Here is an 11,013-nt window from a genome sequence, read left to right as displayed (position 1 = left end):
TAATTGCATTGTATGTACACATAAACCGAGATAAAGTTAACAAGGGGCACAACTCAAAGAAAAAAAATAGATTTTAAGTTGAAAAAGGACACAATTCTGGAAAAAATCTATATCATATCTTACGACGAAACAGATCAATTAAAAAATCGATAGATTAAAGGACTGATTGGCGGAATGGGACTAGACTGGGTAAAGCGGTATCTCTTCTCCGAACGGTTTAAAAGTATTTAACACGACTTTCGCTATATCGTGTCTTATATAGAACTGACAATATATCGAAAAAAAATACCGAAGAGCTGTAAAATACTTTGCCCCCGACAAATTAACTACGTCATCTACTTAGGTTATGATAAGCAATACGTCATCCTGGTACTTTGTTGTCACGTCGTGTACAGTTGTTGATATAAGTAACAAACACGTCTGGTTTTCGCCCGAGGCTGACACGCATAAAACTGCTATAATGCACGATGTACATCAGTGTCCAGTGCCCCTTGTTTATGGATTGATCTGAACACCTGCTGTGTCTGGTTTTCTTCTAGTAAATAGCAAGGGAATCAAGATAGAATAATTACACTCCGAAATATCGATTGAACATTGAGAGAAAAAAGAACGAAATTGGTTGTTCTTGTTTGTCTTTTCAGCATCTCTTTTTTTAAAGACGGACCTAATAACCTTATTTTGCATTATGGCGAGTCTCAGGTAAGTTTTTTAAGGCATGTATTAATATTTGGAGGTATATGTTTGGAATATTACGAAAAAACCGGAACAAGGACAGGTCCATGTTAAATCAGATGACTGGTACGAAAATACTAACACAACACAATATTTATATATAAAAAATTAACATTTGTATTGATTTTGTATTTAATAGTCTATGTACACCGTGTGGGATTTTCTTTGTTTCTCCTTTATTTTCCAAACAGATTCATCCATTGTCTCATGTGGCTAGCCAAGTCATTGTTCACTGGAGGAGCGTTGAATGTGGTCGTGTTGAAGGGAAACCCCATTCCCATGTTGGGCATGAAGTTTCCATGTCGTCGGGTCCCGTTGTTTGGTGCTAACATGTTTCTTACCAAATTTGCCCAAACATTTGCATGACCTCCGTTGGCGTCTTGTGGTGGTGGTGTAGGTGTTGTAGATGGAGGAGGGGGGAAGTGTTCCGGGTCAAATGTACATTCCCCCAGTTGTTTCATTGGTTTAAGTGTTCTTGCTGAAACACACACAGAATTTAGGGCGTTTTCAATTTTGATGAGCTGCTCTGGAGTATGCTCAGTCGGTTTTCTACTTAAAGAATAAACTGCCTCCCCACTCGGATCACAATATCCGGACTCGGGAAGGACCTCGTCGCAACCATAGGTGACTGCGAATCCGTCGTAGTCCGTGCTCACCACCCACATGGAATCCCCGGGCAGTTTGTACTGCGTGTGTAGATAGTCAAATTTGGTCAGATTGGAATCTGGTACAGGCACTGCCGAATGGATACTGTAGAAACAGCCATAGGGAGCAGAACTGCGACCTGTAAACGGAAACAAAAATAATTAGGTATTTTGTGGTGTTGAGAGTTGAGCTAAGTCCGTTATAAAGCAAAATTATCTTGTTTTGGCATGTTCAGATTTGAGAGTGTGTGAAGAGGTGGGGTAGTATATGTTTTGGGGAGGACGGGGGCCAAAAGAACAAGTAAAATGTCATTTCCTTCGCTCGACGAACTTATCCAGTTTCGGGATATTTTGGCCTTGATGTAGCGATTAGTTTGAGTAAATTTACTTTATTTGATTGTTTGTTATAAATACAGATATAAACAACACTTGCGAAATCAACTTGAATTAATCACTGTTGTTGGCCCTGATGGAAGCGCACGTAGAGACTATGAGAGAAAACCGAAATGCCTAAGGGAAACCCACGTGGCACCATATGTTTAGGTGAAGGACAAGTGTGTACCACTGCGCAACCCTACACACGAATCGCTAAAATTCTATTTCGTCTTAAGATACATAACAAGTACAGTAAAATCATTAATTCCCGTGGAGGTTCTGTATTTTCATTAATTTTCGTGGATGTTCTTTCCCCACAAGTTCATGTCAGCACATTGTTATTGAGCTCTCTAAACCCACCACATCAAATGTCCACACAAGTTTTTTTTTACAAATCCGTGAAAATACAGCTCCACGAAAATATGATTTTTTTTTCTGCAAATGAGGGGACTTTTCCGTGATCGGAACGAGGGCCGATTTACAGAAATCATTTATATCTTAGAAATCCTAACGTTCTGACAAAATCAAAATTATTTAAGGGTGAACGAAGCCATACCCAATATGTACTCCGTTTACATAAAAATTTCTTTGTTAAAGTTAGTATTACGAAGTATGTAGCTTGAAAAATGTACATATAATGTTAACTTATTGATAGCTGTCTTTAAGGATTTTTAAAATAGATTTGACTTTGTCTCGTGAATATGTTTTTTTCGAGTACTTACTGGCCATGACCTCGAGTCTGCCGAACGGCAACATGGTGAAGTGGAGCTGCATGTTCATTGTTTCTCCAGCGATGGCGTTCCAGAACACGGAACCAGGTCTTTTCGACGAAATCACATACCAATAACCTTCGAACGCCGTCATATTGAAATCAGACTGCATCTGAAAGTCGAACGTCTTGCATGACGGCTGACCATAGCCCAGGCCGCATACTGCAAGTACGATGGCCACAAAAAACAGCATTCTAAAATCAGTTCCTCTCGGTAGTTGACCCGTTCCCGACTGACCTCTAACTGGTGACTAGGGAACCACACACAGACTAGTTATAACGCCTCTGACATGCGCAATTCCCGTTTGACGTGAGGACATTATGATGGGAAAACATATGATAATGGCTTTGTTTACGTGTAAACAATTCATCACGTCATAACGTAGACTAGACGTCTTCGTTGATGGTCAAAGCTGTAAAGTCCAAATGGTCAATCAGAGGGTCTTGGAAAGCAGGTCAATTTGCACTTCCCGCAGATTGCAAATTACCCTTGTTTTCAATACCTCTTCATTTTGGGAGCTTAAATGTTTCATTTTCAATGACACAGCATCTATCTATCTTATCGTTCTGATTTTGATATCATTATGGAGAAGATCAAGGACACATGATGACCCTTGTGGTGTCTTATTTCATTTCCTGGATAATGTTATGATAGTTCATTCCTAGTAACTGTTTATTTGATGATTTTCGTATTTCGATATACTTAACATATTGAAAGATATCCAACACATTCAAAAACTAATAAAATACCATGTTGTAATTCTAATTAAATTGTTTATTTCTTTTCCCACCCGATTTGTTTTTGTTTGTTTGATTTTGTTTTTGCTATTTTTGTTTTTTGTTTTTTGTTTTTTGGGTTTTTTTTCGTTTGTTTACATGTTTGTATATATTTATTAAGGGGGACTTTTTTTTAATTATCATTTTAATTTTTATTGTATATTTTTTACATAATAATTAAACTTGCCTATAATAGTTTCGTTCATTTAGATAGTTACTATTATGTTTGACTATTAATAAAAATCATCCGTCATTACTGTGTAACAGAAGAAGCAACATGTACTTAATGTGATGGGTCCAGTTGACCTATTACTCACAGCTGACCGTTAAGTGGACAGTCCAGACTGCGGCGGACAGGTGACACTAATGGGACAGTAACTTCCTACGACTTACAATTAATTATGACTGACCACTCAATCAAACAATGGTCATTTAGTACATTTATTGTATTGACATACATAATTTAATGTTACGGTCCTCATGAGAGATTTCTGTCTTTGATGGAACCGCTTAAGTACAAATGTAAACGACAGCAGCTTATTTCTGATCACTTTAAGCCTTGGTCAAATAGCTTCGTCCCCTAGAAATCGAATTATCTTGTTCAGTTGGTATATTTTGAGAAATAAGCAGATTTATTTTAAAATCATATCATTTTTATTTGAAATCAAAATTGGAATGTCCCTTTCAAGGGTACCTTACTTAATAAAGTAATACAGCTTTTCAGTCGGTGTTGACGTAGGGACCTCTTGAAGGACGCAACACTTTATTCTTTTATATTGGAAAGATTAGAAAAGAAAGTCTTCATGAAGTAGCAAAGATAATAAATTATGATTTTTTAAATGCATAGAAATATTCGTTGACATCAATAACCCAGAACTCGAAGTATTGCGCAGAAACCGATTTTCGATTCATAGAAATATCGATCTTAAGTTTTGACCTTTGAACCTGAAAATGAATCCTTCTGGAACATTATTGGTTAGGAAACACCTCATGAAATACGAGTATTTTCAGTTGCCACCAATTTTCTTATAGTATTAGACTGATCTCGAACTGTAGTTTCCACCTCGCACACTTTTGATCGACAGACTGAGGAAGGGATGAGGAGTGATGTTAATTTTCCTACATTACAATTTGTTGAGTTATGCCGTTTCGGGTAGTTAGAGAATTTATGAGACTAAAGTTCTGACATCAATTTATTTCGTCTTTCTCACTCTAGATGTCACTAGATGACACGGGGACTTGGCCCAAATTTCGACATTATAATACATAAATATGGACCATGGCTCAGAAATTAGTACCTGTGATAAAGGACTTAGTCGGACCAAAGTTAGCTCGTGACGTGTATCGTTTCGACATATCATCTTGAATATTTTATATATAAACACTATGTGTTTTTTGTCGTTGTTTTATCTTCCTTTAGCGGTGTAAACGGTGTATATCGTCTCTTAGTCTTATCTTCCATTACCAGTGAACACGGTGTATATCGTCTCTTAGTCTTATCTTCCATTACCAGTGTACACGGTGTATATCGTCTCTAAGTCTTATCTCCCATTACCAGTGTACACGGTGTATAACGTCTCCTAGTCTTATCTTCCATTACCAGTGTACACGGTGTATAACGTCTCCTAGTCTTATCTTATCTTCCATTACCAGTGTACACGGTGTATATCGTCTCCTAGTCTTATCTTATCTTCCATTACCAGTGTACACGGTGTATATCGTCTCTTAGTCTTATCTCCCATTACCAGTGTACACGGTGTATATCGTCTCCTAGTCTTATCTCCCATTACCAGTGTACACGGTGTATATCGTCTCCTAGTCTTATCTTCCATTACCAGTGTACACGGTGTATATCGTCTCCTAGTCTTATCTTCCATTACCAGTGTACACGGTGTATATCTCTCCATTACCAGTGTACATTTATCTTCATTACCAGTGTACACGGTGTATATCGTCTCCTAGTCTTATCTTCCATTACCAGTGTACACGGTGTATATCGTCTCCTAGTCTTATCTTCCATTACCAGTGTACACGGTGTATATCGTCTCTTAGTCTTATCTCCCATTACCAGTGTACACGGTGTATATCGTCTCTTAGTCTTATCTCCCATTACCAGTGTACACGGTGTATATCGTCTCCTAGTCTTATCTTCCATTACCAGTGTACACGGTGTATATCGTCTCTTAGTCTTATCTCCCATTACCAGTGTACACGGTGTATATCGTCTCTTAGTCTTATCTCCCATTACCAGTGTACACGGTGTATATCGTCTCCTAGTCTTATCTCATTACCAGTGTACACGGTGTATATCGTCTCTTAGTCTTATCTTCCATTACCAGTGTACACGGTGTATATCGTCTCCTAGTCTTATCTTATCTTCCATTGCCAGTGTACACGGTGTATATCGTCTCTTAGTCTTATCTCCCATTACCAGTGTACACGGTGTATATCGTCTCTTAGTCTTATCTCCCATTACCAGTGTACACGGTGTATATCGTCTCTTAGTCTTATCTTCCATTACCAGTGTACACGGTGTATATCGTCTCTTAGTCTTATCTTCCATTACCAGTGTACACGGTGTATAACGTCTCCTAGTCTTATCTTATCTCCCATTACCAGTGTACACGGTGTATATCGTCTCCTAGTCTTATCTTCCATTACCAGTGTACACGGTGTATATCGTCTCCTAGTCTTATCTTATCTTCCATTACCAGTGTACACGGTGTATATCGTCTCTTAGTCTTATCTTCCATTACCAGTGTACACGGTGTATATCGTCTCCTAGTCTTATCTTCCATTACCAGTGTACACGGTGTATATCGTCTCTTAGTCTTATCTTCCATTACCAGTGTACACGGTGTATATCGTCTCTTAGTCTTATCTCCCATTACCAGTGTACACGGTGTATATCGTCTCTTAGTCTTATCTCCCATTACCAGTGTACACGGTGTATATCGTCTCCTAGTCTTATCTTCCATTACCAGTGTACACGGTGTATATCGTCTCCTAGTCTTATCTTCCATTACCAGTGTACACGGTGTATATCGTCTCCTAGTCTTATCTTCCATTACCAGTGTACACGGTGTATATCGTCTCTTAGTCTTATCTTCCATTACCAGTGTACACGGTGTATATCGTCTCTTAGTCTTATCTCCCATTACCAGTGTACACGGTGTATATCGTCTCTTAGTCTTATCTCCCATTACCAGTGTACACGGTGTATATCGTCTCTTAGTCTTATCTGCCATTACCAGTGTACACGGTGTATATCGTCTCTTATCTTATCTCCCATTACCAGTGTACACGGTGTATATCGTCTCTTAGTCCTATCTTCCATTACCAGTGTACACGGTGTATAAAGTCTCCTAGGCTTATCTTATCTTCCATTACCAGTGTACACGGTGTATAACGTCTCTTAGTCTTATCTTATCTTCCATTACCAGTGTACACGGTGTATATCGTCTCCTAGTCTTATCTTATCTTCCATTACCAGTGTACACGGTGTATATCGTCTCTAAGTCTTATCTCCCATTACCAGTGTACACGGTGTATATCGTCTCTTAGTCTTATCTTTCATTATCAGTGTACACGATGTGTTCCGTCTCGTGTTATCTTTCATTAGCAGTGAACATGGCGTGTATCGTCTCCTTGCAGTATCTTCGATTAGAAGTGCACTTCATACAAATGGATATATCGTCTCGTCATATTGTCTTTCATTGTCATTGTACATTATGCGTATCATGTCGTTGTACACGTGTATCGTCTCATCTTCTATGAGCAGTGTACAGGATTTGTATCATGTCGTTGTATTATCTTCTTTGAGCGGTATACACGTTGTGTATTGTCTCGTCGTGTTAGCTTCCATTAACAATTTATACGTGTATCGCCTGATTATACTGCCTTTCATTACTAGTATACACGTGTATCGCCTTATTACACTGCCTTTCATTAACAGTATACACGTGTATCGCCTTATTACACTGCCTTTCATTAAGAGTATACACGTGTATCGCCTTATTACACTGCCTTTCATTAACAGTATACACATGTATCGCCTTATTACACGGCCTTTCATTAACAGTATACACGTGTATCGCCTTATTACACTGCCTTTCATTAACAGTATACACGTGTATCGCCTTATTACACGGCCTTTCATTAACAGGATACACGTGTACCGCCTTATTACACTGCCTTTCATTAACAGTATACACGTGTATCGCCTTATTACACGGTCTTTCATTATGAGTATACACGTGTATCGCCTTATTACACAGCCTTTCATTAACAGGATACACGTGTATCGCCTTATTACACGGCCTTTCATTAAGAGTATACACGTGTATCGCCTTATTACACGGCCTTTCATTCACATTATACACGTGTATCGCCTTATTACACGGCCTTTCATTAACAGTATACACGTGTATCGCCTTATTACACGGCCTTTCATTTTTACAGTATACACGTATATCGCCTTATTATACGGCCTTTCATTAACAGTATACACGTGTATCGCTTCGTCCTGTTATCTTTGATAAGCAGTCTACAGTTACATCGTCTCGTCCTAATGTTTCAGTAAACACTTATTTCAGTGTATACGTGTATCATCTCATATTGTCTTCCAGTAGCAGTGTACACGTGTAACGTTTAATCGTACTTGTATCGGCAATTGTAGTCGTACGCACGTATCGTCTCTAACCTGTAAAATCAGAGCTATGTACCTTGCCAGCAAGTTGTACATACATAAAAATAATGATTTCTAGACAAAAAAAACACCTTTATTTTGTCATAATTTTACAATCTAATGCAAAATGATCAAAATGAAATAAGAAAAATAGTTTTTTATAGTAACAAGACGTTTCCCTATATCAACGTTGTTACCGTTTCGTCACACGTGCAACGACATCAAAATATTGACAACAGCTGGAAGACGACCTTTGAACCACGTCGTAGCTTCCGCGGCCATGTATTAATGCAATACCTTAACATACAGTATCATACACATCCATTGACTTATTCTAATCAGAGATCATAAACACGTACTACACAAGTGTTGTAATGCAGTATATATCTGAAAGCACAGAAGCAATGCGAACAATAGTTTTTATAGCGGATCTGTTAAGCATGCATGTACATGTATTTAAAAAAGCTGGCGCGAAACTCATTGTCGGAGGATAAACTTACGCTCAACAATTATATGGAAACAAGTTTATTGAAATATTTTTTTGTTATCTTAAAATGGATTTCCAGGTAACTTCTGGTACTCTCCCACCTGTCTATCTAATACCTTAAAAAATATATATCCTCTCTCTTTCTAAAGCAGTGTCACCGGTTTACGCTCAAAACCTAGAAATGTATCTTACAGGCAGAACCCCCCTCCCTACAGAAAGTACCACACTTTTGAAGATCATAACACCAGTGTCTGTAGACCCGCGCGTTCCACCACCCCTCGAACACGCAATACTTAGTGAGGTCAACATATTTTACTCGTACACTGCTTATGGAGAGGAGAAGATGTTACTTTTATGACTTATTGTTTTTTCTTGGCCTCAGTTACAGGATCAGTTTTAGAACTACAACAGCACAACAAAACTCCAAGGAATGTAAACAAAATCGCTACTATGACTAGAAATGGAATTAATCCCAACCCTCCCGAGGGAAATTTTTCAGGATCAAATTTACAACTTCCGTCCTGATTAAATGTTTGAAAATTATCAATAGGAACACACATGCGTTCCGCTGTAAGTTTGATTTCCTCCTCTTGTTCCGGAGTGTGTCCACCTCGTTTCCGGTTCAGTGTCCACATGTATGTGTAGTCAGGGTGACACGTGCCATCTTCCCGCTCTTTCCAACACGAATAAATGACGGCAAACCCGTCGTAGTCTGTGCTCGCTATCCAGTAAGGGTTCTTCCTCGAAGCCCTCGTCATCAGTGTGTCAAACTGGACCTCAAGCTTCTCGGGATGAGTTTTGTCAGGGATAGAACCTTTCCCTTTCATGTAGTCACAGAACGGAAACACGAACTCGCCACCTACAACCAGGAGAAGATTATTCCAGCATAGGCAATATTATGTATGGTTTCGTTTAGGTTACAACACGATAGAAGGCTTTTCATAAAAATCACGTAGTCAAAGAGCGATAACTCGCATATTTCGACTGTCTATTCAAAATACTTTCCAAATATTCTTTCCAAAATTTTATTTGTGTTTTGTGCGATATATATCTTAAATTGTGACAACATTTCTGAATGTGTGCGGCAGCAAAATAAGTTGAAGTTATGTAACATGAAATAGACTTACGAACTATACGGGTCTACAAACCTGTTTTGAGTTCCAGACTTCCGTCGGACAGCAATCGGTAGTTGACCTGGACATTTGCTTGACGGACACGAAGCCAGCTAGGGATAGCCAGCCAGTACCGGTTAGTGGATATAGTATACCAGTATCCTTCAAATCGTGCCAGGTTAAAGTCAGTCTGGAGCTGAAGAGAGTTCAAACGACAGTCCTGCTTCGCTGCAATGTCTGGTACCAGGGGCTGATTCTCTCCCTTTGGTGTAGAATCCAGCACGGGTTCTGTCTGTGTGTTAGATTCGGGTATTTCAACTGTATCTTCACACCGAACGAAAGTCATGAAAAACAAACAGCCAAGAAAACACGCCCCAAAGAAATTCAGAGTCTTCATCTTGAAATGGTTGGTAACGTGTACCGATAGCCGAGTGTGTCTTTTTTGTATTGATTTGGTGACATGTGGCGTGTTCTGTTGAGTCAGTATGATGTACCGTAAATGGAGGATAGACTGGAGGGTAACACATGTGGCTGCTCAATAACATAACATTTGTCCTTATTAACACATCAACCGTGACCGCGACAGCCCGGTGTAACTTAAGATAGACACCCCTAAAGAAAGGAACACATCTTACCTGTAATTTTAAAGCGAAAACTGGTTTGCAAACATTTAAATGTACGGTATGTCGAAATTTACTATGAAAACTCTAAACTTTCGTCATCGTTATTGTTGGGTCCACAGGCTTCGGGGATATTAGTATGAATACCAGCAGAAAAACTCGAACCTGTCAATTTTGACCGTAAAACATTATTTCTAAAATGTCCCTATTAATTATGAATACTGCCAAGAAAACACTTAATTCTTCATTTTCAGCGTCCGTCATCTGTCTGTCGCTTCATTTTTCCCTTCATATCACTTCTTCTCCATAACCGAAAGGCTCTAAGTACCGATATTAAGTCTGAAGTATGCTATGTGAAGGGCGACCAAACTTGTTCAAGTGAATTACCTTGACCAACTTTCAAGGTTACAAGGGTCAAATATGCTAAAATTGCCATTCAACTTCACCATTGCTGAAAAATCCAGGTTCTGTCGCATGCTGTGATGAACGGCTACCAGCTTGTTTCAAATGAATCATCTTGGCTCATTTTCAAGGTCACAATTTTTTTTATTGTTTTTTTTTTTTCTCAAATTCATAACATAGATTCACTTTCAAGGGCACAGGGGTTAAATATGCTTGTACATTTGTGTAGTATATCCTTAGGGAAAGTTCTTTCAAGTTAGCACCACAGGTGAGCGATTCAGGCTCAACAGGCTTTTTATACGTTTTTTGATTATGATCAAAATATATTCAGCCATACGTGAACGCAGATTTCGTGTCAGTTGAAAATCAATAAATATATTGTGATAAGTAAACAAAAGTTTAACTTTG

General features: G+C 38.7%; 2 protein-coding genes across 2 annotated transcripts; both read right to left on the bottom strand.

Moving 5' to 3' along the window:
- Positions 1 to 908: 908 nt before the first annotated feature.
- Positions 909 to 2,714, bottom strand: LOC132543310 (retinol-binding protein 4-like). Its single transcript, XM_060206798.1, has 2 exons — positions 2,474 to 2,714; positions 909 to 1,516 (listed from the first exon to the last, which is right to left on the bottom strand). The coding sequence occupies exons 1-2, from the start codon at positions 2,712 to 2,714 to the stop codon at positions 909 to 911; spliced, it is 849 nt and encodes a 282-aa protein (XP_060062781.1).
- A 6,059-nt stretch (positions 2,715 to 8,773) lies between these two features.
- Positions 8,774 to 9,980, bottom strand: LOC132543337 (purpurin-like). The gene is made up of 2 exons (XM_060206828.1): positions 9,620 to 9,980; positions 8,774 to 9,330 (listed from the first exon to the last, which is right to left on the bottom strand). The coding sequence occupies exons 1-2, from the start codon at positions 9,978 to 9,980 to the stop codon at positions 8,831 to 8,833; spliced, it is 861 nt and encodes a 286-aa protein (XP_060062811.1). The 3' UTR covers positions 8,774 to 8,830.
- Positions 9,981 to 11,013: the final 1,033 nt, after the last annotated feature.

Source organism: Ylistrum balloti, unplaced genomic scaffold, assembly GCF_031769215.1.
Source record: "Ylistrum balloti isolate Yb309-2 unplaced genomic scaffold, AGI_CSIRO_Ybal_v1 Utg369752, whole genome shotgun sequence".
NCBI classification, from domain to species: domain Eukaryota; kingdom Metazoa; phylum Mollusca; class Bivalvia; order Pectinida; family Pectinidae; genus Ylistrum; species Ylistrum balloti.
The sequence above is the reverse complement of the archived record's forward strand: the minus strand, read 5'-3'. Positions and strand labels throughout refer to the sequence as shown.